The sequence below is a fragment of the Drosophila sechellia genome, chromosome 2L (assembly GCF_004382195.2).
Source record: "Drosophila sechellia strain sech25 chromosome 2L, ASM438219v1, whole genome shotgun sequence".
Lineage (NCBI taxonomy): Eukaryota > Metazoa > Arthropoda > Insecta > Diptera > Drosophilidae > Drosophila > Drosophila sechellia.
In genome coordinates this window covers 10,668,256-10,695,051 of record NC_045949.1, presented here as the reverse complement: position 1 = coordinate 10,695,051, position 26,796 = coordinate 10,668,256, and the positions used below count along the sequence as shown (strand labels likewise).

General features: G+C 40.8%; 4 protein-coding genes and 1 long non-coding RNA gene across 5 annotated transcripts in view; all 5 read left to right on the top strand.

Annotated features, from left to right (window-relative positions):
* The window catches only part of LOC6612085, a 37,155-nt gene extending 32,820 nt beyond the window's left edge, over nucleotides 1–4,335 (top strand). The window contains exons 7-9 of the mRNA XM_032726055.1: nucleotides 2,270–2,513; nucleotides 3,157–3,254; nucleotides 3,343–4,335. Coding sequence (XP_032581946.1) covers nucleotides 2,270–2,513; nucleotides 3,157–3,254; nucleotides 3,343–3,611 — 611 coding nt within the window. The 3' untranslated portion in view covers nucleotides 3,612–4,335. The remainder of the gene's footprint in view (nucleotides 1–2,269; nucleotides 2,514–3,156; nucleotides 3,255–3,342) is intronic.
* A 4,504-nt stretch (nucleotides 4,336–8,839) lies between these two features.
* LOC6612084 lies at nucleotides 8,840–10,929 on the top strand. Its single transcript, XM_032725265.1, has one exon. The coding sequence runs from the start codon at nucleotides 10,549–10,551 to the stop codon at nucleotides 10,852–10,854; it is 306 nt and encodes a 101-aa protein (XP_032581156.1). The 5' UTR covers nucleotides 8,840–10,548; the 3' UTR covers nucleotides 10,855–10,929.
* Nucleotides 10,930–12,048: 1,119 nt separating this feature from the next.
* On the top strand, nucleotides 12,049–14,609 carry LOC6612083 (protein I'm not dead yet). The gene is made up of 9 exons (XM_032727585.1): nucleotides 12,049–12,154; nucleotides 12,214–12,352; nucleotides 12,404–12,669; nucleotides 12,724–12,838; nucleotides 12,891–12,940; nucleotides 13,001–13,123; nucleotides 13,188–13,869; nucleotides 13,952–14,068; nucleotides 14,129–14,609. Exons 1-9 carry the CDS (start codon nucleotides 12,147–12,149, stop codon nucleotides 14,210–14,212), a joined length of 1,584 nt encoding a protein of 527 aa, XP_032583476.1. The 5' UTR covers nucleotides 12,049–12,146; the 3' UTR covers nucleotides 14,213–14,609.
* Nucleotides 14,610–19,207: 4,598 nt separating this feature from the next.
* Nucleotides 19,208–20,406, top strand: LOC6612082 (uncharacterized protein T02E1.7). Its single transcript, XM_002036563.2, has 2 exons — nucleotides 19,208–19,804; nucleotides 19,861–20,406. The coding sequence occupies exons 1-2, from the start codon at nucleotides 19,259–19,261 to the stop codon at nucleotides 20,179–20,181; spliced, it is 867 nt and encodes a 288-aa protein (XP_002036599.2). The 5' UTR covers nucleotides 19,208–19,258; the 3' UTR covers nucleotides 20,182–20,406.
* A 1,168-nt stretch (nucleotides 20,407–21,574) lies between these two features.
* On the top strand, nucleotides 21,575–23,107 carry LOC116803585. Its single transcript, XR_004363676.1, has 2 exons — nucleotides 21,575–22,898; nucleotides 22,967–23,107. It is a non-coding gene; the product is annotated as an uncharacterized LOC116803585 (long non-coding RNA).
* The last annotated feature ends 3,689 nt before the right edge of the window (nucleotides 23,108–26,796 follow it).

Genomic DNA, 26,796 nt, shown 5'->3' with positions numbered 1-26,796 from the left:
AATCCTTGAGTGCGCTTCTTTTGGACAGCGACGAAGCGGCGACAGGAAGCCGACACAGGCATGTTGCTACCTGTTAAAGGGGGCAAGTTAAGGCGGCAAGTTGCGGAATTTATGCTAATCATTTGCAACCCAGAAATCGCGTTAAAAATATGTACGCTGTCGTCATGCGAATCACGTGGAGCGCCAACGGAAATATTATTCACTGATTTATGCCAGTGGAAGCGAAAAATGTATTCCCATGAAATATTACTCAGGAGTATATAGTGTTTTTATGCTGATATTTTAAATATCCACTTTATGTTTGTCACGTATCATTGATTAATTCATTTATGGCCTTCAAAAGTATATATATTTAAAGTTATCAATAGTTTGCTTAGTGCAATAGTTTTGCTTAGTGCAATAGTTTGCTTAGTGCAATAGTTTGCCAGTGCAAAGAGGCTGATTTGTCCAATTTATCAATAAATAAAGCTTAGTTCTGATTTTTATTAGAGCCTAAGTATCCATCCACACTTCTCTCCTAGAAAATATCTGATATTAAGTTGTGTTTATTTTCCCTTTTTCCAATCTCGGCCACTAGTGAAAGTCGATGGCATTTAAGACGCTATCTACGAGGGCGTCAATGGGGATCCACTAATGCCAAGTTAACTAACTAACCGAATCGCTTCCTTACTCACTCTGGCCACCGAATCCAGTGCAGTGTGCTTAGTTTGGGGTGCTACGAAATCCGCTTTTATGCCTCACTGACTGGCTGGTCGACTTGTGTGGATACTGCAGCCTTCTGCCCCAAACCCCCCGCACATCATTAACAACGTCAACATTTGACTTTGTTGACTGCCTGCTGTGTTGGCCAAAAACGGACGGTCGACGCACGGAAAAAACATTAAACCAATTTTCAGTGCCTATAACGTGAAAGTGGTGGTGGTAACAGGATTATGGAGGTTCAGTTCAGTTCAGTTCAGTTCCTCCCCACACATTTGTCTCTGTCTGCGGCAGCTGCCGTTGAGCCCGTCCACCCAACACCCATCGCCCATTTCCACCCGGAAAACCCAACGCCAATATTAGAAAAGCCACACGTACAAACATACACGTATACTGTACGTATGGGGAACAACATTTAATGGCACGTCCTAATACATCGGCCAATGGCCCAGCGTCTGGCTCACAATAACAACCGGCTAACAACACTTAAAATGTGTGTAAAATGCGGGACCAGCAGCCATAGTCAACAGCTTCATCGACAAACAATGGGTCAATGAAATGGCCAAAAGGCGGCGGTCGGGGCAAGTTGCCCAAAAAGCCAAGGCCATCAGAAAGGCACAACAAATTTTTATGTGCTAGTTTTTTCATTAATTTTGCTCGGGAAAAGTGGCGTTTGGTTACTATAAAATTTGTTGTTCACCAGAGAACGATAATTTGATTCGATCAAACGATTTTTACAACTTCAAGGGCATATAGTATACAAAAATTAATAGTGTTTTAGATTTTTGAAAGTTAGAATCGATTTTGTTCCAATAAACAAGCCGCTTTTATGAAGCGCATAAATGAACGTTTTTAAAAGTATGAAGAGGAAAATATAAGCTTGTCAGATCAAATATAAACCTACAGCTATCAAAAGAAATCTAAATGTGTTTAACCATAACAACAACAATAATAATTACCTTTCTATAGAAGTTAATTATCATTTGAAATTAAATATCAAGCCTTCAATTTGAGACTCAAACAATATGCATGTAGATTTGCTGGAGGTCAGTCTTAGCCTTTGTAGATTAGCATTGCCATAAACAATATAGTCAGATTGAAGGCGAAGCTGGTTCCAGTTAATAACAGGAGGCAACCGCCTGAATGGACTACTCAGTCGGGCCTCAGTTTACACAGTAGGTGCTCATTATCAGTCGAAATCTGGGCTGTCTGCCTGGCAGCTCCAAGGTATTCCGGTCAAACATGGAGCTCCAACAGCAGCCAACGTGCACACACAAATGTGGGGGCTAGCATGTGTGCTGAAATTGCAGGCAATTCAATTCACCCAATTAAATTCAACCCGTCTCCAACCAGAAGACCCAACCCCAACCCCAAACCCTATCCCCATCCCAACTGAACCCAATCAATTGCGTTCCAGTGGAATTTGCGTTCGCCGGACGCATGATTAGATGCAGTGGCCCGCCCATTCCCGACCGGCCATCTAACCTCATGAGTGGAGCGTGTTGGAGCGCCTAGTAATGCTATTAATCAATTTCGTGCTCGTTTCATTGCGTTCCGCGGCGAATCGCAGTAACGCCGCCAGATGCCAAGGCGATTATTGCCGGACCGACGGACCTCTATGTCAAAGTGGGCAGCAGCGTAACGCTCACTTGCCACGTGAAGCAGCCGGCGACGTCGGCGCAGGATATTGGGCCAATTTACTGGTACCGCGGCCCCTACATCCTCACCCCCTTCGTGGCCCATCCGAATGACGCGGCCATCGATTTGCAGCGCATCTCCATGGAGTCCACGCTGGCCGAGAAGCTCCAGAGCAGGTGAGCCCAATTATGCATATACTACTATTTGCGGGACTATTTTATATTTATTATTTAACTATTTTATTGGTTTTTTTTTCACATACGGACAACTTAAGTTAGTGTGGTAAAAGTATCTCATAGTTAACAGTAACAAAACGATCAAAGATACTTTCAAAATAAGATATAAAAGTCCATTGAAACTAGAGAATTAAATTGTAGATTGTTGCCTTGTTTTTTAGAACAAATGATCTTTGAAAGCGCGACTTGCAATTACTTTTTCTTACGTTTCTTTATTTAAATTTGTTTCAATACGTATTATAGTTAAAAAGAAGCTCAATTTCTTAAGCATTTAATTGAACACATTGAATTGGTTGTTATAATGATTCAACAAGCGATTAAGTGCGCAACTCTCGAGTGCTGGAATTTTTTCCTTCAGCTTGCCAGCCGGAATGCCGAAGGGGATTTAACGTGCCATCAGGTGCGAGATTTTCCAGTTGCCTCATGGCTGGCATGCCGAGCTTTGATCGATGGAGTTGATTTAATCTCAGGTGGAGGAGTGGGCAGGGAGCGGGTGGGTCGTGGGTGGTAGCGGCAAAGTTGACGCAATTAAGCTGCACGTTTGCCTTAAGTTTCTCTGTGCTTTGGTTTCCATGTTTTCCAGATTACGCATTGCCAATGCTCAGCTGCTGGACACCGGAAACTATACGTGCATGCCGACCACAGCGGAAGCGGCCAGCGTTGTGGTCAATGTCATCAATGGTAAGAGCGGTCCGGACTCCGGACTTAACCAAATGTATCTGCTGCAGCCACACACTTTCTGTTTGTCTTCCTGTTCTGTCCTCCATAGACGAAAGCCCCGCGGCGATGCAAAAGAGCAGGGCGATCCGGACCAGTGGCAGCATGCGGAGCAGTCGGATGGTCCTCCTCCTGGCCATGGTGGCCAGTTCCGTTGTGCGATGGCTTATTGGTGGCGGACGCATCGGGAGCAACAGCTGCCGCGATTCCTGCTCGAATTTATCCACTCTGCATATCAATTATTGCAACCTGCGTGCGAGAATCACCAGCCACTTGGAGCAGCATCGATGTTTGGGCCCGGGATCGACGGTCGAATCATGATAATTAAGAGGTGGCCACTTGGAAATACAATTATAAAAAACATCTTGTATATAAAAAACTTAATTCATAGTTAAGCATAACTCATTTGTGTAAATCTGAGAAATCTGGGGAGAGGATGGGAAAGCCGCTGTATGAAATAATTAGTTTATCGTACTGCTTCGTCATCCTAAACTTTATTTATCGTTTATTACAACATTAAAATGATTGTGAAACTTTCCAACTGTCTGCATTTAGTGGTTTCCCATCTGGCATACCGTAAACTAAACTATAACTATATTTAATGCTAATTTTTATGCCTAGCGTAAATATTTATGTAATGAAAATAAAAATGGTGCCCATGTAATTATCGAATGTAAAACGAAACGAAATTACGAACGCGATAACAGACACAAAGCTGCATTGCATTGTTAGTTTTAGAATGCAAATATTATTATTATTCGGGTTATTTTACGTTTCTGTTATTGCAATTAGCTAATTATATTTGTCACTGTGAAAGCACTTGAAAACCAATTGAATTCAACGCTCATTATCATGTTTGAAATTGCATTATCAGCCACACAAAAAAGGGCCACAACTAATTTCACTTCGATTTAGTTATAGATTTTCACATATTCAGAGTGCAGAACGAACGATTTGTAACCGTATATATCGAAATTCTCAATGAGAGACAATGAAATGTATTTTGTTGGAATAAAAACTTGATTTTAACCACATTTACCCTGTACGCGCACTTGCCTTTATTTTTTAAATTGCTTGTTTGTATTGATTTTTCAGGACATTAATTAAATTTCCCTGCTGCCAGAAATGTGCAATTATGTGAGTAAACCGTACTTGAAAATGCCCTTTGTTTAATCATTACATCGTTAAATGCTCGATAATGTGCGTGGGCTTAATTTAATTTCGATTAATTTCGTGCCCTGTCCTGGACACGAAAACACGGAAAGTCTAATCGGCAGCTAAAGCATTCCGTATTGAGCGGATCTCGTAATAAGCCAACGCCACGCATCATCAGTTTCCAGAGGGAGTGGCAGGCAGTACACCGCTGCGTATACTTAATTTCGAACTCTGACCTCACCTTCGCCACTTGACTGGTGCTCGCGCGGCATAAAAGGGATAACAATCGGTGCCAAAGGGCTGAGGTTGCTACGGTCAACAACAATACGTTACGCTTTCTAATTCGTTGCGCCAGTCACACGGGGCGTATGCGCGATTATCAGCTACCACAGCGTGTGTACATTGCGTGTGTGTAAGTGTGTGTCTGTTTGTGTGTGTGTGTGCCGTGCTGTGAGTCCCCATAATTACACGCAGTTGAGTCGCTTAAATGAAATCATAAATTATCCGGCCTTTCACTTAATTGTGTGCAAATATTTTCCAGACGAACGCAATACGCACTGATTGATACATGTTTCAGCTGACTTTGCTGTTAATTTGCCAATGGTTTAGGACACTGAAAACTCGTGCACTTAATGTAATTATGTTGAATGCGAAACGGAAAATGCCAACTAAATGCAGGTAGGCCATCAAAAATCCATTTGCCGTGCAATTTAACTTTTGGCGCAAATTTAAAACGAAAGGCAAATAAAGTTAGTAGCTAATTTAGCCTGGCAGTCCGTGAGCGGCTGCAATTAAAATCTGAAAATAGTTTCATGGCAAGTTGAATGCCTGTCATTGTCGTCGCCGTCATATATTTTGAAACCGTCGAGGTAACTCGGCCAAATAAATTGAACCATTAGCACGAAAAGTCAAAAAGTTTCCCAGTCCAATGGATGTTGTTCGTTGTTCGTTGTTACGCTGCAATTGTTTGTTGTTTACTTGCGGAGAAATAACCGCAGGGCGGCAATAAACGAGACACGGGCGGTGAAAAAAGTCCAACTCGTCACCTGTCTGGCCGTCGGGCGCAGATCCTTGCTCCTTTGCCCACAGCTTTTTCGTCCTTTTTTAGTCCTGCCCTGCTGTCATCAAAGGCAAAACATTTATGCTCGGACGTTTCGGGCTTTATGTGCGGGCGTTTTGCTCAACTTTAATTGTATTTCGGCGGTATGCGAAACTACATTTTCGTATTGTAATTCCCTGGCAGACAAAGAGGCCAAAAACGGCAGCTCGTAAAAACTTTTATCGTTTTAAAGTTCTGCGAGCAATTACAGTGCGAAAGTTAATTAAGCACCCGGCAAGCAAATAGACGGCGGAACAGGGAGTTGTCAGTCACTTTTGAGCATAATTTCTTTTGAGCACAGGAGCGTGCTGCTGGAAAATATCCTTCTTTGCAATTCGACCCGGCTGCATGCGTGCAAATGGCTTTGAGATACAAATCATTACATTGTGTGAGTGCCAGCTAAGGCGGATATGGCCAATACAGTGGAACTGAAAGGAAACTAAAGTGGAAAAAAGGTGTATATTAATATTTGAAATATATAAATTAATATTTAAAATGTATTAATTAATATTATAAAAATGTTATACATATTAAATGATAAATTGCCAGGCAATTTTAATTATTAAATTACTTGTTTGCTATAGCTCGGATTTTACCACAAGTAGTATGCAGCTCCACAGTTTACTGCCCATTCTTCATGCATTTGGGCCATAAATGTACTTGGGTAAATTTTACATAACAAGGCACTTATTAAAAAACATTATTAGCTTGATAAAAATAAATTACATGCCAAAAAACTGCCATCTATTAACATTAATGTTTGCTGACCCCCATGCAGCCAATGGCAGTATCTTCCCAAAATGGCCCACACTATCGCATAAATAAATGGCCAAAAACCACTGACGTTGGCACTTGGCCGGAAAACCACAGATGTGTGGGTGGGTGGTGGGTGGAAAATCCCTAGTAAAATCCTACCTTCGACGCCCGAAATGCAAAAGCCTGTACGATTTAATCTAATCTGCGTCCAATGAAATAAATTCATCCCATTTGCGGGATGGGCTCTAACAACCCAGTTGCTGTTATTGTTCTGGTCTCTTTTTCATTCTGTGTGGCATGTTTGCGCCGGTTTCTGTTTAACTTTTACCACTAATTAAGTGCTTACACGAAAGATTTCAAAGCAAAAAAGGGTCACAATACCATTGAATGGCCAGGAAGCACACACAATGTAAACGAAAATTGAAAACGAAGGCGGAAACGGCTGGCAAAGTCCAAATTTTTGGGATCTGGCTGGGTAAAAAAGAAGAAAGTGTTGGCGTTTAATTATAAATTTACACGTTCAGCCACTGAAAAAAAGAGCAACTCATGCTAAAAAGGGTAAACACATCAGCAGCAAAGCCACACACAAACAAACTTGTAGACCATACTTTTCAGATCTGCTTCTCAGTTGGGGCAGAAATTTTTGGTCCTGTGGTAAGTGGCAAGAAAAGTGGCTAGAGATGAGTAATGCCAAGTTAAAGGTGATTGCAAAATTATTGTAAAACCATGTAAAGTATTTTATAATTACTGGTCAGCAAAAGAATTTGCTGGAATTTTAATTTTGAGAAAATCCGGATCTATTTCTAGGTGCAATGTTGTTTGTTTTAAGCAAGGAATTTTTTAAAATTTTAATTACTAGATTTTTGATACACTATTGCTGCTAGTGTATTGGCTCAAATCGTCCTCGTCTGTTTTTTACATCTGTTTACCCATTTGGTGTGGCTGGGTCAGTCAGCATTCATGTTTGGACAAACACATAAATATACCTATTTACGTACTTATATCGCCACTTGTTTGCACTTCGCTCGTCTGTCTATATTTACCAACTTGTGGGCGTTTTAGGCCACGCACATTGGTAAATAAATTTGTTAAAGCTAGTGGACCCGCACACAGAAAATTAAATATATATTTCAGTCCTTGGGTGGGCTGGTAAATTTCATGGCATTTAAAATTCACTTAAATAAAACATATTGTACACAATATTCATTTACTATAAGTAGGGTTTCAGGCGGCAGCAATGTGTAAAAATGATTAATATGTGTGTGTGTTCTGCATGTTCGGGTTAGAAAAGGGAACAATTTTAAGGGTATTTTACATGCTTCCATCATTTAGCAAAAGGACCTCTTCGACTACAAGGACTCCTGCAATATGGCTTTGAATGCGCACAAAGGAAGCGAAAACTAATTATTGTTTTAAACGAATTGTGCTATTTACAGCTAAAATTGCATTGTGAGACTGAGGCGCGTGTTGACATTTTCACGATTAACAATGACTATATCATAATGAGGATGTTGTTTTCGAGCTCATTTCCTTTTTATTATTATTATGCGAAATGCCATTTCGCTGGGGCTCAAAAGTGCACTTTTTAAATGGGATTATTTCCGGCGGAAATTAAGATTCGACATGGTGTGCGTGTGTGTGTGTGTGCGAGTGGGACGACGACATGATTCCCAATAAATATCCATAACCATATTCGTGTAAGCATGGCTTTAATGTCTGATTTCTATCAGGCGAAGGTCCTTCATTCAATCATTCGAGGCGATCGACTGTCGTTGAGCGAACTTTAGTCTATGCAAAGTGAAAAATCATCATACCCAGCTACCCAGCTATCCAGCTACCCAGTTGCACCCAGTTGGCTGCAGTGGAAATATGACAACTAAGGGACTCCAGTGATAAATGACGCCTCCCCGGGTGCACAATGGACGAAAGAGAAACAAATGTACGCCAAGATGCGGATAAGTCGACATCGACGATGATGTTGATGACGCGCACATTGTCGCCCCCGTGGCTTCTGCATGATGAAGCGAATGAATGAAGATTTATGGGGCATTAGACATACGTACATACTACGTACATACGGATGCAACACCATGTGTGTGCCGGCGGATAGTTGCTGCGATTACAACCATCTTCCATGGAAATAATAGCAGTAATTTGCAGGGCAGTAATTATGGCGCGTCATTAGTTTTCGCGCCATTGAGCCGGGGTGTTCGTGATCCGGAGTGCATTAAAAGTCGGATTGCTATTAGAAACATATGAAAAGTTAGATTAAAATTCATAAATCTTAATCTCGAACTCACTCTCTTTTTAACGGGTATCCTATAGTCGCGACGCTCGGCAATCGCGTTCTCTATTTAGGACAGAATTTTAGTTGTCTAAGTCAGTTAGTTAACTCGTATTGGACTGCAATGAACGTTGCACTTATTTACAAATAAATATTATTATAAATATTAATATTAATTATTTCAATTTGTATTTAAATTGAAACCGAGTAAAACCATGCCTGAAAACGAATTTACCGCATATTTTACAATGGCTTTTAATGAGGCGAACAATGGCCTCGGGCTACCTGACCTGAGTGACAGAAATGAAAGCCTTAATTGAATTTTTCTGTTGAGAATTTTTTAATTCCAGCCGCTACCCACATCAACAATAAACCGAAATATCAGCAGGTGGGCTCTTTGGCTTGAACATAGCCCTTTGTGCCTGTTTTGGCCCCTAATGGAGTTGTTTTCGGGCTAGAACAGATGTTTGCCACATGCTTGGCCCATTACCGACGAACATCGTTAGCAGGGCCAAAAGGCGTCTTAAGGGTTAAGCTCGTTTGCCTGCCATTTGATTTAATAGTACGACTAATTAATAAAAGTTACGATCACTGCTTAAAACCTAGATACAGTATTGGACTCCATCGCGGCCCTATCGCTTCATTATGGGGCTTTACAAGTTTTTAAATTTACTTAAATGCTTAAGTACGCTTTGGGCGCCCACTGCACTTACTTTGAATGACTGCCAGACTCCACTTAAGCTGCAAACGGTGTAGAACAAGGACCGGGGAAGCCAGCCCATCATACTGGCCTTTGCAAAAAAGTTGGCCTAATCCTCTGGGTGCGTCCGAATGAATTTCACGCTGAGATTTGTCTATCACGAGTTTAATCCTTTCATTTTTAAGCCAATCAAAATGAACGTTGCAACCTCTCAAGTTACTCCAAATTTAAGAGTACCAAAAAATATGTATTATACACTTTTTTTTACCTGTAAAAGGCGGGTAGGTGTCATTCCAGTTGTCCAATTTGCACTTACATTCACGCAGACAATTCGTTTATATAGCCTGGCAGGGCAGGGATAAAAAATGGGAAATGGGCGCGTAAATATGACAGTAACCATCATATAGATAGCAGAAAAGTTACTTCCTCAGCCACGTTATTAAATAATAAAACGGAGAAATTTACACTCGATTGCGCGCATCATTCGAGGTCGATGCTGCACCGGGGCCAAAGTGGCCAAAAGGACGAGGACGCTGAATGCAATTTCAGCCAGAAGAATGACGGTGTTCGGAAAAAACAGAGGTGGCGATAATGAAAGGGCCGAACAAAGAAAAAACCGCTAACAAGCAATTGAAAGGTCTAAAAACAAACGAAAACTTTGGGCGCAAATAAAGCGTTAAAATGGGAATAGGCGAATCGTATATTAAAGGCTATTTTCACTTTGCAGTCCTGCCGAAAAAATATTGATTAAAATTTGGCCAGCCTAAAAAATGGTAATGAAAGAAATAATTTTTTAAAGCAGATGTAACACTCGGCTACAAATTAAACGAGCTGTAATAATCCTTCGAAGGACATAAATGCAAACTACAGAAAAGTGCTTTATTTTAGACATGTATTTTGCAACTATTTTACATTAGATTTTTTATATTTGCTTAAATTAGTAGATAGATTGTTGATACTTTTTAAGGCATGTAGTGTACGTAGCATGGTGTTATATAAAAAATGCATTGTCAAAACTGTCACTACACCCACACACATAAATTACTTATTAAACAAATTAAAACATTATATTAAAAATCTGCCAAGATTCAAACGAACCAATAAAATAATTTGACATATTGAGGTGCAATTTTCGAGAATGCATATGATTTCAATTGGTTATTTTTCAGCTGCTTTTAAAGTTGTTCTGCAAATCAAGAACAGCTGTTTGGCTTTAAATGAACAGCTAGTAGCTCATTAGCTCAGTTGCCTGCTATTTGTCGCCATGAACACAGCGACCACAATCGCCATCGGATTCTTAATGTCCATCCCACTGATCCTGATGCAGCAGGACCCACAAACAGCCAACTGGTCGGCTCAAATCGCTCTGGAACTTCAGGAGCAGCCGGACAAGTTGGCCTATTGTCGTTCGCTTCAGCAACAGAATCTTCGGATATCGCTCCAAAACACTGGATGTGCCGCCATTCTGAGCAACCAGCTCGGCGTGACAGGCGAAATGCTACTCGAGATTCAAAAGCGCTGCTGGGCGGGATGGGGACTCCTGGCAGGACGATGTCGCAAGTTGGCCTAGAATTTAAGGTGCGCAAAATATTCCAAACCTTGTAGCTAACTGAAATAAAGAACACAATGGCAGGCAGCATATGTATATCCGAGATTTTTGTGTTGATCTCAAGTTCGCCGTGCCATAAAACCCAAGCATCCATCATATACTCGTGTTAACCCTAATCAAGGAGTGGTTCGTTATTTTATGTATACGTCATGTTGGCTCGTCACAGCGCCTCAGGCAAATGACAACAATGCTCGCCGGATGAAGCTGAAGGAACGTTGTCGGCCATTTTTGTTTATCAACCTTCCGTATGGGAAAAAGTGTCCAAAGGAGTCAATCAACTTCCGCTTAGCCATTGCCCTTTTTTGTTGCCAGTTGGTACATGGATTCCATCCTTTGCCGGTCCGCCTGGTTGCCATCGCCACTAAAACGCCAAAATAACCGAGTGTCAATCGAGAAAAACCGACTACGGCAAGTTGGCGCCCCTTTAGACAGCGAATTATGAGTGGTTTCGTCGAACGATGAGTGAATTTAATACTTGCTGAAAGTTAAATCTTGGTGCCATATTACCATGATTTTCATAGTATAGTCATAGTTTGAAAAATTCCAACCAACATATATTTGAACAAAATTCCTAAAACGATAAGTAATTTGATGCTTAGTATGTATAACTATCATTTTGGGAACTTGGAGACGCATCATGACCAGTTTGCTGACACAGGTGAACGATTGTGCAACATTTAATTCAGCACTATCTGCAGTGACATGCTTGTTTTTTTATATTTTGGCAACTTTAAACAGTTTCCATTGCGAAAGGAATCGTTCTTCTGCTCAGCCACTAACGAAGCAGAACGGCGAATAGTTACGCAAAATTGCCGACGACCGCGCGTTGTTACGCGCCACGGGTTCCCACAAAGTTGCCATCGCCATCGTCATCAGAATCGGAATCACCATCCGGATTCGGGATTCGACCCACAATGCAGTGCATCTCAGTTTGGCCGACCAAAGTTTTTATTGGCCAAATTCCCCTGTCGCTGTTCGCGATGCAGTTTTTGGCCAGCGAAAAACCCTTGACCCACTACGTGAGTTAACTTGGCAGTTAGGAAAAAAACTTTTGCAATAAAAACTCCCAACTAATAGGTTAAATATTTTACGAAACTTAAAATAATTTAACGCTATAGGTAGGTAGCTAAATATATATATATACAAACCGGAAAACAGATTTAGTTCAGTAAACTTCAGTGCATAGCAACCATTTCCATGTGAGTCATTAAGACAAAATTAAACATCCGAGAAAACTATTTTAGTCGTACCAAATGGCAGCGTAAGTATAATATATAAAATCAAACAAGTTACGACTAAAGGTTATCCTTGAACAAGTAGTGTAGATTACAAGCCCGGGGATATTCCCCTGGAGGAGCAAGATGATCGCCGATTATTTTGCAAATACCACTACAAAGGAGCTCTACTTCTGTTCATACCCATTTTACTGGCACCCATTTTAATTGGAACTCCAGTACTGGTAAGAGATGGGATGGCTTTCAAAGGCATTTGATTAACCTATTTCCTTTAGATTTGCCGCTTCATCTATCTAACACTATGTCTTTACCTGATATATATCCTAAATTTAATGGCCAGAGGAGCTGCCGCCTTCATCTATATGGTTTTTATACCCATAGCAGGCATTGCGAGCTCTAAGGAGATCAGTGTATCATACTACACTGATCTCATATTTTTCGTTTATTCCGGCATATTCATGGGCATCATGATGGACAGTTCCAAATTGAGTGAACGCTTGGCCTACATTGTCATCTCCTTGGTCGGAGGAAGTCTGAAATTGTAGGTCCTTAAATGGCTATGTTGTACGTTACTTTAGAATATCGTGTTCTGTAGTCTACAGATTTTCTTGACCATCGCCGCGGCCATTGTGTCCATTTTGGTGAATCCCACAATATCCGCTGCCTTTTGGATGAAGATTTCCCAGGCCGTGATGGTGGAATACGATACTGTATGAAATACCTAACATCTGAATCTTAACTTATAGTACATACTTCTTACAGGCTGGTTTGATACAATTAAACTCCGAAGAAAAGCCCTACGAAGTTGGAGCGTGAGTTCTTGATAACAGTAGCTATCCCTTATCCAAATAATTTGATAATCCGCCTCCTAGCAAACCATATCCCACGCGTCCTGTAATCGGAATTTACCTAACCTGTTGCTACGCAGCCTCCTTGGCAGCAAGTCTTTCGCCCATCGTCAATCCCAATGGTGTGATAAGCGATGGTTTTGGGGGGTGATTATGGATTTAATTGAAGTTCGAAAGGATACGAAAGTTAAAGTTGCCTACACTTTTCCAGGTCCCTTAAAGTTCTGGAAATTGCGATGCTAATGGCGGGACCAGCTCTATTGGGTCTCGTTGTCATGATCTTCTGGTTGCAAGTCGTCTTCCTCGGACTCCTCGGTGGCAGTGTGAAGCGTGATCTGGCGGAAATGGCTGGGGCCAAGGCGGGCTTCAAACAGGCGGCGAGTGAAAGAAAACAGGCTCTTGGTCCCTGGGGAATATATCCCATCCTGGCCTTGAGCTTGATTCTATTAATGTTCGTGCTGGTGGCCACTCGCAAGCCGCGCATCTTTACGGGCTGGGATAGTATAAACCATAAGGCGGAATCTGGTCTCTCAGTAGCCGGCATCGGCATGTCCATTCTTTTCTTTGCGATTCCGGCCAACTATATATTCTGCAGGTACTATGTATGCCGCCAGCCGGAGAAGGAGGGTCCTGCCAATTCACTTCTGAGCTGGAAGGCTGTTAACAACAATACTCCCTGGGCGGAAATCTTCATGTTGGGCGCCGCCTTTAGCTTCAGCTATAGTTCCTCTGTTTGTGGATTGAACACCTACTTGGCGGATTCGATGTCCTCCGATACCAAGGGATTCAATATGAAGAACTTCATCTGCGGTGCCTTGCTTGGAACACTTTGGACCACGCTGTCGCCGGCCACCACCGTGGCCAAGTTGGCACTGCCCACCATGGTAACCGCGGTGAGTCACTTCAACATAAGATTCCTTCACATGTGGAATTTCTGATTCGTTTGCTTTCACTAATCTTTATGTTTAATTTTAGGGAAATTCCTTTTCGCTGCCATTTGCCACCGCGTTGCACAATCAGTTTTTGCTGCCCGTGAGCAGCCCGGCCAACACAATTATCGCCGGCTGGGGCAATGTTAGACCTTTCCAATTTGTAAGTAATTCGATTTGATATATATGTATATAAATATGTGTAGCTCAATGGATTTTTCAGTTGCTGGGCGGAAGTATCCTGGCGCTTTTCATGTTCTGCACAATCGCTGGATTCACCATCTTGTTCCGCACCACGGTGCTCTGAATTCAACTAATTTCAACTTCATTTCAGTTCAGCCATCCAAATTTCCGTTTCGATTTCTCTCAACCGCATTTGATAAAATTACCAAGTAAACACCACTGCAATGCGGTGTGTAGAGCAATCTTGTTGACACGTTTAGCATACAAAATCGGAGGTGGAACTGGATTTGGGATGGCTCGGCAACAGCTGCTCCACTGTCAGGTGATGACAAAACAAAATGCTGCTGCTGTGCCAGTAACTTTCAGAAAAATAAGGACGAAAGAAAGGATCAAACAGCAAACAAAGCAACAAAGAAGAACTGTATAAAGTTTGTGACCCTGAATTTTTGAAATTCATTTCAAATTGTGATGTAAATGTTTCAAAACGTAGCCATCGCCAATTAAAGCAACTTAAATTTTGATCAACTTTCTTCTTTTTTTCGAAACTGCAGCAATGGAGAGTGGCCAATACAAACATGGCATTAAAGTGTTGTCCGAGGACCAACGCTTTTTAGCAAATTACACCGTTTCGCATTTAGGGTAATCCCCGCCTGGTCATTCGCACCTAATTCACATCGCTGTAGTCCAAACATTGCCCACACAAGTGTTGGCACTGAATAATTTATTTGTTAATTTAGACGAGGACCAGGCGCATCTACATACATATGTACAACCCTCTAGCAAACTCTTTCCGGCTGGATACTTTCCGGTTTGGTGTCGCGTGGATCCTCTCGTGCCAAAATACATTAGCGACTGGAGGTTTCGGCGTCAGAAGCTTTGGGAGGCATTTATATTCAAACTATTTAAATATTAATACAGTGGCGCAGAGTTCGTGAATATTCATAACACTAACGACAATCCAAAATTGCGCATTTAATTGATTTTGCCAAGGTTAACGGCCGCAGATGTTGCTAGTACTCGTAAATTGTGTAAAAAGTATGTAAATAAAATATAAGCATTTATAAATTCAATTGCGTGTTTATCATGATAATACCCCATAAGCTGTACCCAATTTTTTTATTGAAAATTCAATGCAATCATAAAATGGGAGAGCCTTCTTCAGTCTGTGACACTTTTACAGGTCTTATTGTCATGCCTTTCAATTTGTCTTGAAAATCCCATGGGCTTTTCTACTACTTAGTCAGATGCGGAATTTCCATCTTAAAGTCATTGAAAACCCCAAAAAGGGGGACGCACAAATTATGCATATATATTCAAATATCATGCACGCCTTAAGCTGATTTTCCACGCTGGCAAATTCCGAGCTCACTGGCATTGCCTCATTCCCAAATCTAGGCTCATTATCCTTCTTGACATCTGCCCAGGATTCGCGGTGAAATTGAAAAAAATACTTCCTGTTTTGCAGCTATGAATTCGTATTTACTGTAAGTGGGTTATCACCATTGAGCGCTTTTTTAAGAAATTTCTAAAGAATAGAAATTAGTGCTTAAAGAGGATTTTTTAAAGAATGCCGTCATATTGACCCATTTTTTATTTACTCCATAAGTGAGGTAAAAACGGGATATTTTCCACTCGAATTGACAAAAATACAACTTTAAATTTGAGATAATGCTCAATTTTGTAATTGAAATGTTTTCTACGAATATTATTCCTGCTGTGCTGTCAGTTGCAATCGCGTCTGTGACTGATTTTGCTGACAGCAATCGAGGGAAACAAAAACTAAAAGCCAGAGGACATTTTAACCATTGTCTTAAAACAAAAAGACACAATGCAAATTCGGATATAAAACAGACAGGTTGCAAAGGATGAAAAAAATATCTGCATCCCAAGAAACAAACATGGTGTCGGATTATTCACCTGCGGCGCCATTATTTCCATTCATTAAAACTTCCAGAGTGTACTCCTTTTATATGCGCATGCACTCCCAAGTATAATAGATTTTCTTGCCGTCATTTGGGTCTCCTTGGGTTGCATTGTTTGCTTTATGGACAGACCCCGAAGGTTTCACGATAACTTCCAAACAGGATGCTCAAGTCGGCCATTGTCCTTTCAGACGTCGAAAAACTTGTCTGGAGCTGATATACGGTTGCTAAGATAATATAGACGCCTAAATTGGAGGAATTGAAAAATGTAATATATATTTTTTACACCAATTATGTTTTACGTTCAATATATAATATTTTCATAATTTAATCAGATTTGCAGGTACTAATAAAAACGTGCCCAATCAGAATAACTTTTTTAAGCCAGTTTACCGAAAGGCTCAACAAAACTGCATAATGTTCATTATTAATTGAATTCATAACAATATGCATGACAATTGAACAGTTAAGGTTAAATCGCTTGTCTGACATTTGTCACAGATAAAGCGATATTTTTGAAACTCGGACAAATGTATGCGCACAACTTGATGTGGAATTCGGATGGCAAAATACACAATAAAGCGGAAACTAATGAAATTAAAATGATTTTATCGAAAAACAAATAAACAATTACCATTGATGGCGTCGCGCATGTGCACACAATCGATAATCATGATGGTGAATTTTATTTAATTTATGCGCCTCGCGATAAAGCCCTCATTTTAGACCAGTCATAATGAGCGACCTATTGGTTTCGTGTTGTTGTTAATTTAACCGTCGAGTGAAAAAGAGATGTTAAATTAGCACACAAAACAAAGTCGACGACGTCAAATGGGAAAATTAATTTGCCGGCGGAAATCGGGCAACCATGACGCCATTTTTCAAAATGGCTGTCATTGTCCATTTTTATTTGCCTTTCCGCCTGTCAGTCGCACCCTATATCTCTCTCTCTATCTGTCTGTCTATCGCCGTCTCTCTCTAGTGATTAGCTGTCACGAAGCTGCGGCGAAAGGCAAAAATGAATTATTATCGCGATGCGTTCCAAATGTTGACATAGATTTAAATTATTTGTAACAAAATCAACGAACTGTATCTTCGTCGCTTCCTTCGGCAGCCACGCCCCCTTTCTGGCCGCCCCCATCCTTCAGTCTCCTCACGCCCCAAGGTCCCATAGCTGATTTGATTGCCGAGCAAAATGTTTAAGCAAACACCACAAGACGAGCATCTCAAATGCTCTTTTCCAGAATATCTATACAAAGTGAAAAATTGCAAAAGAGTGATTCGAAGATTGTGCACCTTAGGATTTTCAAAAAATGATATCATAATTTCGCTTGAAGTGCTTACTTATATTCTTAGTAAGAAAACTGATTTTTCCTAGTAATAAATAAAAATCGTTGTAGCATAACTGCAGTATATTATTTCAAAATTATTCCAGCTAAAAGTTTGTGAATTTTTTAGTAATCTAGGAGCGTCTCATCGCCCTAATATATATTTGCAATCTTAAATGAGGTATATACAAATATTCCATAAAATTCTGATGCCGCTGGCTTATTACAAATTTCTTTGGGAAATGTTCATCACGTCGTTGTTGGCAACAAGAAGAAGGCAACTAATAGGCTCAATTAATAAACTTTCCCCAGGCATGGGAACTTGTAATGGCTGGTTACCAAGTTTTCCATCCTGCTCATTTATTTCGAAGGATAGTGGCGAACAGTTCCTGGCAAATCCATGACCATGGCAAGGCCAATGCTATTGTCATTATTTTCACTGCCATCTTGGTAGTAATTAGTGCTCCGAGATATGGTTACAGTATAAACAAGTTGTCAGAATGGCCATAATGAATATTTCTGGGTCAAATTTAAGGGTTACGATCTTGTTTACATGTCATTGCCATTGTTTTACTTTAGAACTATTCTTTCTTGATGACTAAGTTTTACTTACATTCCATGCCATTAGATTGTGCCTATGTCTTTGCCAAGGACCTTGGCGTAATATCTGCCAAATACATTTTCCAAATTCGAAAGGAAAAGGGATGGGAAAGCGCTTAGATGTCATCAACATGGATTGGTTTTTTGATTTTCTTCTTTTGGAGCATCTTCTTTGCCCTTACAATTTTACCCACTCAACTGCTCATTACCTTGAACCAGCTACAATGTTTTCCACTTGTGGCATTAATTTCTGCTGTGTAAGCAGATAAATTGCAAAATGTCGAAAGTTGTTGACAGTCATTGGCATCAAACTGGAATCCAGTCACTTTGCCGCACCCTTACTCTGCGAAAACAAGTGGCGATGAGGTGTCTATCAGCGAGCGAAGTGAACTCAAACACTTTATAGATTGTCTGGGTTTTCGCAGTCAGATTATGACTTCGGTATTGAAGCGTTTATTTCCCTGCTTCGCACCAATGAAAATGTTAGCTAATCTGCTTATTTTGCTTCGATATAACTATACTTATAATCTACCTTATTATATTGGGAACTAGGCTTAGGCAGATTTGAAGTTATAACTACACTTTCTAAACTTTCTACCATATGTAAGTGTGTTTGTTACTTATTTACTTGATGAGAAAATAATCTTGAGCTCCACACCCCGTACCCTTGACTAAGGTCTTCAATATTTGAAGGTTTGAATTCCTGGAAGTCGTCTGATAGCCACAAGTCGTGCATAAGTATTTTCTTGGGCAGATTCTCAAGGAAGGACACTCTACCTTCTGGCGGCTAATTAACTAATATAACCCTGTGGTCTGCCAATGGCATCGACTACAATTACTGACAATTAGGCGCGGCACGAAATTGAATGTACGCCCCTCATCACACGAAAAGATTCCTCTAAGGGCCAAAACCTGCGAATATTACGCCTCCGAGATATTTGGGGCTTACTAATAATGACAAGCTAATTAAAAAGGGGAGGTTCGGCAAAGGATTAGACAGTCCAAGAAAGGATAGTGAATTATTGCTTACAAGACAGATGAGATTATGCTGTGATAGTTATTCAAACAATTTTACTTATACTAATTATACAAAATAATAAGTATAATATTATATTTGCTACATAAAGCACTGTTTGTGTTTCATTGTTTTTATAGCTTTTGAGAAGGGTATGCTAGATTCTTGGAAAAGAATGAAACAGGTAGAATAATGATATGAAGTTTATATATTTTTGATAAGAATAACTAGGCATGTTTGCCAAACATCAATATCTAGGCAACTAAATCAAATAACAAAGTTTGCTGTGCATAAAAAATTCATTTATGTTCGAGAGGGGTGATACTTTCAAATTAAAATCTAAAAACGAATTCAACATGGTATCGAAAACAATCAATACTCTTAGGCGCGAGATCAGGTCCATTGTTCTGAAGTATATGCCGTTCTTGGTGATGTCGTACTACTTTATGGAGGTCTTCTATTCAGTGGTCCACACACCACTTGTGGGCAGGGAAAGAGCGATTGTGATGGACGTGACCGAGTGCTTCGGGCACTTCTACACATGCTTTGATGTCCTGCTGACCATTGGCGCCATCTTTCTCATTCTCTGCACGCGAAAGGAGGCGAGCGGAGTGACCCTGCTGCTCATCGGAAGAGTTGTCCACCGGCTGTTCTTCTCGATATGGACCATGTTCTTCTACTTCCTCTTCAACGACAGCCTGGATGTGGGCTCCCTGCTGCTGCTGATGGCTGTCAAAATCAATCTGAGGGATCAGATGGACTGGTTCCAGACAAAGTATAATATTTTATTGCTCGGAGGAAGGCTCTGCCTGTCCAGCTTGTACATCATTTGGATAGACGAGGGCTTGGAGGTAAGTTGCACCATTACCTATTACAAATGGTTAATTAATTTTTCATAATTTTCCAGACCCTTTTCAGCATCGTGTCATTTGGCCTTTTGGTTTTCATTTGGCTTGGCTTCCATTGCAAACTGTTTGCCTATTTGACGGTGGTTGCCCTGCTATACCACGATGTGTTCAGCAATCATTGGAGCATGTTGTGGGGCTGGAACGATACGCTTCTATCTATACAATACTTTTCCCTGCTGTTCTGCAAAATTGGCGGATTCCTGATGCTCTCGGAGCTGGGTGGCGGCAGGTGGTCGGTGGATGGCTACCGGAAGAGAAGTGGCGAGAAATGGGAGAAAAAAGGCAACTACCGGATCATTAAGACGCAGACGTCGGCCTAGTAATCCTTATCCATCGGATTGCTTAACGTCCATTCGACATTTAAGGGATTTGCATAAACTTTAATGGGAAACACTCTCCCACCGTCTAATGCTATCTTTTTTTATTTTGTATCTCTATTTGTGTACACCTGCCCCTTGGCAACGGAGGGGCCACTCCAAATGCTCTTTGATTCGCGCCTCAGTCGACGTAAATTATTAAAAAGTCTCGAGTTGCGTTTAAGCGGCTTTCCCATCCACTCAAAGCTTTTTTCCCGCTGCAAACTAACATGGGTACATACATATAATGCCGTAAAATTCTTAAATGTGAAAAAGGCAGCAAGAAAATGCGATTCAATGGCACCCTCGAGCACCGAAGCAAAGATACTCTACACACAACTGGCGTTCAGTTGGAGTTACTACTAGGGACCTGAGCGGATTAAGTAAATGCACAAGGACCCTTTTCGGCAGTAAAAAACGTTCCATTACTTTAATCCCAGTCGCAAACGTCTTCACTTAATTATTGTGACTTTGGCCCGGCCATCAAGGGCCAAGGAGTCGAGGGCCAGGAGCCGGGAGCCAGGAGCCGACTTAAAAGGCAACACTGCCGTTAATGAGTTTCTGGAAGCGGATCACCGGAGCGGCGTGAGATGCCAACCAGGCATGCATTCGAAAACCGCAAAGGACGCAGTGACCTTCGCTCTTGGCTGAAAATCCATTTGCATAAGCGCTGACTGGATGGCAGGGGCAGTCTCCCGAGAAGCTCCCAACGACATGTGTATGCATCCCCACCACCAGTTTGACCAGGCCAGAAAATGGGGTTCCCATCCTCCCATCCTTTGCTATCGTTTCACTTTATTTTTACTTACCCGCAATGCGTTACTCTTAATTGGAAAGCAGTTGCGTTCTCGCCGTTAAGATCCGAACCTTAAAAGTAATTGACAGTACGATAAACAAGTAAGCGGCCGGTTCCGAGAAAAGCGGATAATCTGAATCGGACAATAAAAGGGTGTAACACTGTACAATGGGCAACAACGTGGATAGAGCGGTGGAAAAGGGCGTCTGACAGATTTGCAGTGGCAGCTGAAGTTATCCTTAAATATCCTTTCTCAGTAGTTCTTTTTGGCTTTTAAGCTGTTGCAACCGAGTATTTAAGCTCTTTCTGTACTAGTGTTGTGTCGTTCGTGAACGAACGAACTAAATTGAACTATTCACCAAACTGAACGAACGAACTAGGTCTGCCTTTATAGTTCAATATAGTTCGATAGTTCAATTTAGTTCACTTAGTTCAATATAGTTCACTTAGTTCACGTCGTTCATTTTGATCTCTTACCCTGATCGTTCGTTCGTTGTTCACTTAGTTCGATAGGTCGGTCTGAGTTCACTTAGTTTGATAGGTCGGTCTGAGTTCACTTAGTTCGATAGGTCGGTCTGAGTTCACTTAGTTCGATAGGTCGGTCTGAGTTCACTTAGTTCGATAGGTTGGTCTTAGTTCATTTAGTTCGAAAGTTCGCTTATCGAATAAGCTGATTAATTTTCGCATACATTTAAAACTACGGTTTACAAGTTTGTGCGTATCTATGGCTTCAAAACGAAAGCATAGCAAAGTTTGGAATTGGAAGATGGAGTATAGAGAACAAAATATCTGCTGTGGTTTCCGATAATGCTGCAAATATTGTCAATGCCATTAAAACAGGAAATTGGCCACATATACCATGTTTTGCACATAGCTTGAACCTAATTGTGCAAAAAGGACTCCGCGAAATCAGCGTTGTACAAAACAAAGTCAAACTCATTGTGGAGTTTTTCAATCGTAGCACTTTCGGCCTTAAGAAGCTGAAGTCAACTCAAACCCAATTGAACTTGCCCGATCTCAAATTGATTCAAGATGTGTCAACTCGTTGGAATTCAACTTTTAAAATGCTAGAAAGGCTTGTTGTGTTGAAAGATGCTCTTATATTAACACTTTCTACTCTGCGTTCTGAATTAAACTTATCTCAGAATGAGTGGGCGATAGAAGAAGAGTTACTGCCTATATTAAAACCATTCATGGAGGTAACAGAAGAAATATCAGCAGAAAAGAATGTAACCCTTTCAAAGGTTATAGTTCTTGCGATTTTGCTACAGAACTGTTTGAATAACAAAACGCCTAAGGATAAATGTGTTGCTGCACTTGTGGCAGTTCTAAAAGCTGAGATGAATCGACGATTTTGCAAGCTGGAAAGTAACGAACTCTACGCAGAGAGTAACATTTTAGATCCTCGATTTAAAGGTCGTTGGTTCAAGTCAAAAGAAGAATACGAAAAAGCTGTTTGTAATCTTAAAAGGAAAGTAACTCCAATTCGTCTCAACAGCGAAAATTATGAATTCGAATCACCTGCGTTTGAAACTAATTCAGCCAATCAGAGTTCGGTTTGGTGTGATTTTGACAGTGAGTTCAAGAACACGACAAAGGCTGCAAACACTACCGGTTCTGCCGAGAAAGAGATGGAAAAATACCTCGAAGAGGAATTTATACCGAGGACTGCTGACCCTTTGGTTTGGTGGGAACAAAGAAAGAAATTGTATCCGCATCTATATTCTTACAGCCTTAAGCGACTATGCCTTATGGCTACATCAGTTCCTTGCGAACGCCTATTTTCAAGTGCTGGGGAAATCATCCGAAAAAGACGGATGCTACTAAAACCTAATAAAGTGGAAAATCTAATGTTCCTTCATAGCAACATGTAGATGGATCACAGGTATAAACATAATTTTATCATATGTTATTGAAAATGTTCCCTAATAAACTTCTCTATTCTCTTTTCAGAAATCAAATAAATGCATTAAAATTACTATATTATCTGTTTGTAAACTCTTTATTATTTCTTATTATTATTATGTATAAGTGTTTTTGACATAAATTGAATAAATAATATTAATTTTCAATGACAGCATTGTATGAAATAAATTCATAACATTTTTTTTTTTTTTGAAGCACCTTTAAGCAAGTTTAAAAAATGAACGATTGAACTAAATGAACGACCTAGTTCATTGATTTTAAACGAACGAACGAACTTATTCCTCAAATTGAACTAGGATTACCCAACACTATTCTGTACTGCCAGGAATTTAAGGTTCTTTGATGTCTCAAAATAATAACCACACTTAACTAGATTTTTGAATGATCCGTATTCGCACTAATACTATAAGTATACTTCCTGAATGAAAATCATCACGATTTTCACTGCGGGGATTAATAAAATAATAAAAAAGGACGAAATATGTGATGGCGACATGGGTCCCATTACGGGGCATTAGAATATGCACTGCAACAACGAGGAATACAGAATCTGGTTTAATTAAAACAGCGCCACTAAAGGCTCACGTGTATGTGTACGTGTGAGTGTGGTGTGTGTGTTGGCCCAAAGTGAGCACTGTCCTGTGAGTCGCATGCCATTTGCATAAGTAAAATATACACAAAAATCTGGAAATGTGTGCATCTGGTGCATTCATGGCGGCAGACTGAATCTGAACTCTTTGGCCAAACAGGAGTGAAAGCATTTAAGTTTATTTACCTGGGTCGGATTCAGATTTAGGGCAGAAGATACAGGACGATCTGCAGCTGAATGAATGGCTTCTGCTTAAATAACACTTTACTCAAATAGAGCGTTCGTCGCTGGAAGGAAGTTGGCCAAATAAATGTGTATAATTAATTTGGTCAACTTAGACTAACAAGAGGCGTAAGCGAGAATATTCAGGTAGGTCACAATCTATATACGTGCTCTAATATGTTATAATATATTGGATTATATTGTTTATTGAGGGATTCAAAAGGTTGGGATAGGCTCTTAAAATTCCTACAGCTCTTCGTATAGCAAACTTAAATAATACCTTTCAATAATTGAATGTAAGGGGAAAAGAGCTTAACTCTGCCATTTTAGCCCAACCAGATGAATGTGTATAATTAATTTGGCCAGCATAAGCTAACAAGTGATATGTGAGAATATTAAGGTAATTCGAATTCCGTATAATTGCGTTCTAATCAATACTAATAATTTTAATAAAGTAATTACTTCGTTAAGAGGATTAGATTAGGTTCGAAGCTACCTGAATGCAAATCAAAACTCAAGAACGCGGATCATATTATTCCTCTCAATTGAATGCCAAGTCAGGAAGTTATTTTTTTGTTGGCCAAAAGCACTCGATAGTAGACAAAAGACAGGCATTTTAAGCGCGATGAGATTGGCCCAAAAAGGAGTTCTTCTGCATCGCATAAAACATAATCCTTGTGAATTTAACTTTAAGACCCAGCATGGTGAGCATTTCACTTCAAGGACGACACTCACTCACACGTACGAGGCGCAATTCTTGTGGGACCATTATCGTCTCGTTCCCAGCGACATCGTCGCATTACGTAAAAGCGCTTTTACGACTACATTTGAGCAGCCGCAAAGAGCTGGCCCCGAAAAGTAGGCAACGAAATTCGCATCGCACCGGCTAACAGGTTGAATTGCGACCAGAGATTTGAGCGTGTGCAAATGGCTGCGGCAGAGACAATAAAGCTTAGAGCAGCTCCAATGAGGAGGCATCCGCATACCCATTTGGGCCACCATTTCATTTGCCGCGCTTTTTTTATTTTCTGCTATTTTTAAGCATTTTCCAATCATCTCCAGAGCTGGATTATTTCGTTGGCGTGACATTAAACGGCTTTTCAGCTACACAAGCATTCGCTTTCGCAATATTTGACTCATTTTTTTATATATACATTTCGCATTACAAAGTCATTTTTGGCGCCAATGTTTGGCAATTCAATAATAATGCCAGTTTGCCGGGCTATTAAAATTTCCGACAAGCATTCATGCTGACTTTGACTTGTGTTGAACTTTTCTTTACTTTTTGGCCGTGTCCTTTTTCGTAGGCGCCAAAATGTCAGCGACACGTTTTCCAGCAGCGACAATTTATCATAAATATGCATGCACATATACAGTATACAGTATACAGTATGCCATATATATGCACATGTGAGGCATATAAATCCTGGTCCTGTTGGGCGCCCTTTTGTTTATGCCGCTGTCAGCGCTCGTTTAATTCCACATTAGCGCCTTGCAGCGGTCCGAGGTGTTTTCCCCGCTTGGTTTTCTGTGGGTTTCCCTGGTTTTCCCTGGTTTTCCCCGGGCCTTTCCCGACTTTGCCACGCTTTTTAACAGTTCGCCACCGTTGCGTTGGAAGCTTTTGTGCGCCCGCGGCCACTTTCACGCGCTTTTCCCCAGGTTTTCCACTCCTGTTTAGCGCCCATTTTTTCCAAATTGTCAAACTGTCAAATAAATTACACGCGAAACCATACAAAAGATCTGACGCAGTTGGGCTTCCTTTGTTGGACTCAACTTTTGTGCGGCATATGCATAGGCTCATGAGCACATTATGTTGGCCAGTCTTTGTGGCCAACTTTGATTGTCGGCTGGTCCGGAAAAGCGTGCTTTTCATGCAGCATTCGGCGGTGTTGGTGGTTGTCAAGGCGGAGAAATACTCTGGGGCAACTGTTCGATCAGCATGCTGAGATTGAGTTTAATGAATTGAATTCCTTTCACTTGCACAGCATGAAATATTTAAGCTTTTTTAAATATTCAACCAAAATTATGTACATACAGAGCTTTCATTCAAAGAAAATCAATTAATGACTGCTTGTTAATTTCCCAAATTTTGGATCTTCGGGCAAACCCATTGATTTAAAAAACGAAATGAAAGGCAGCATTAGAAGTTCGTTGTATTTCGTGCGCTTTATATTAATATTTAACAAGGATCCGCTGCCACACATTGTCAACCAGGACCTCTCCACATGCTCGTCCTGGCAAGCAGGCGCGGGCAATAAAGACTTGGCCAAAAGTCAAGCGGATTTGGGTGCGGCAAAGTTTGTCTAGGCAAAAGCCGCTTAGTCTAGTTAAATAAAAGCGCTACAACAGCTAAGCCCGCACACAGAGATGCCTCTGATGCCTCGTCTGATGCCCCGGAAAGTCATCGCAAATTTCGCCAAAGCAGACTTTAATTGCATTTGCAGTGGAAAACTTAAATTATGCCGGCATTGTGCAACTGCAGGAGGGCCCAAACTTTACTTCACGCTCAATTTAAACGGATTTCTACCGCTTGGTAGCTCTCCAACTGGAAGCCACCATTGTCTTTTACCTTTTCGACTTGCCAAAATGGGACAGTCAGTCAAGTCGGTCTATTTATTTATGCCAGATGTGCGCCACAGTCTTCTGTTTGGTTTCCCACACGGTAGCTAGAATTTAAATATTTAAAAAGCGGCAAAACCCCTGTGTGTGTGTGTGTGTGTATCGGTGTGTATGTGTGCGCGAGGACTAGCGCCCATAAATATGCAATGAAGTTTGAGCGGCTTAAATCCTTCTTGCCTTTGGCAAAAACACCAAAGCCTTTTCAATCAGCCGGCAATTTTTATGAGTTTTTAACTAATACAAAGCGGCGGCATTGATCACCAAATGGCCAGGTTAATTAGTGGCAGCTGTTGCCTTAAATTCCATTATGCCTTCTTCTCGACTCCCGACTGCATTATCTTCATGCTGGAAAAGTTGCGCATACATTTTGGCCCACAAAATCCTTATCTACGAAAGTCGTAAAAAGTTTAACGTGTTCTTAAACTTG

What these genes read in the sequence shown, in the direction of transcription:
- LOC6612083 (XM_032727585.1), top strand. An exon ending in ATAAGCGATGGTTTTGGGGG is followed by an intron (nt 13,124 to 13,187) that starts GTGATTATGGAT and finishes ACACTTTTCCAG; the next exon opens with GTCCCTTAAAGTTCTGGAAA. An exon ending in TGCCCACCATGGTAACCGCG is followed by an intron (nt 13,870 to 13,951) that starts GTGAGTCACTTC and finishes GTTTAATTTTAG; the next exon opens with GGAAATTCCTTTTCGCTGCC.
- LOC6612082 (XM_002036563.2), top strand. Translation starts at nt 19,259, where the DNA reads ATGTTCGAGAGGGGTGATACTTTCAAATTAAAATCTAAAAACGAATTC. An exon ending in GGATAGACGAGGGCTTGGAG is followed by an intron (nt 19,805 to 19,860) that starts GTAAGTTGCACC and finishes ATAATTTTCCAG; the next exon opens with ACCCTTTTCAGCATCGTGTC.
- LOC6612084 (XM_032725265.1), top strand. Translation starts at nt 10,549, where the DNA reads ATGAACACAGCGACCACAATCGCCATCGGATTCTTAATGTCCATCCCA.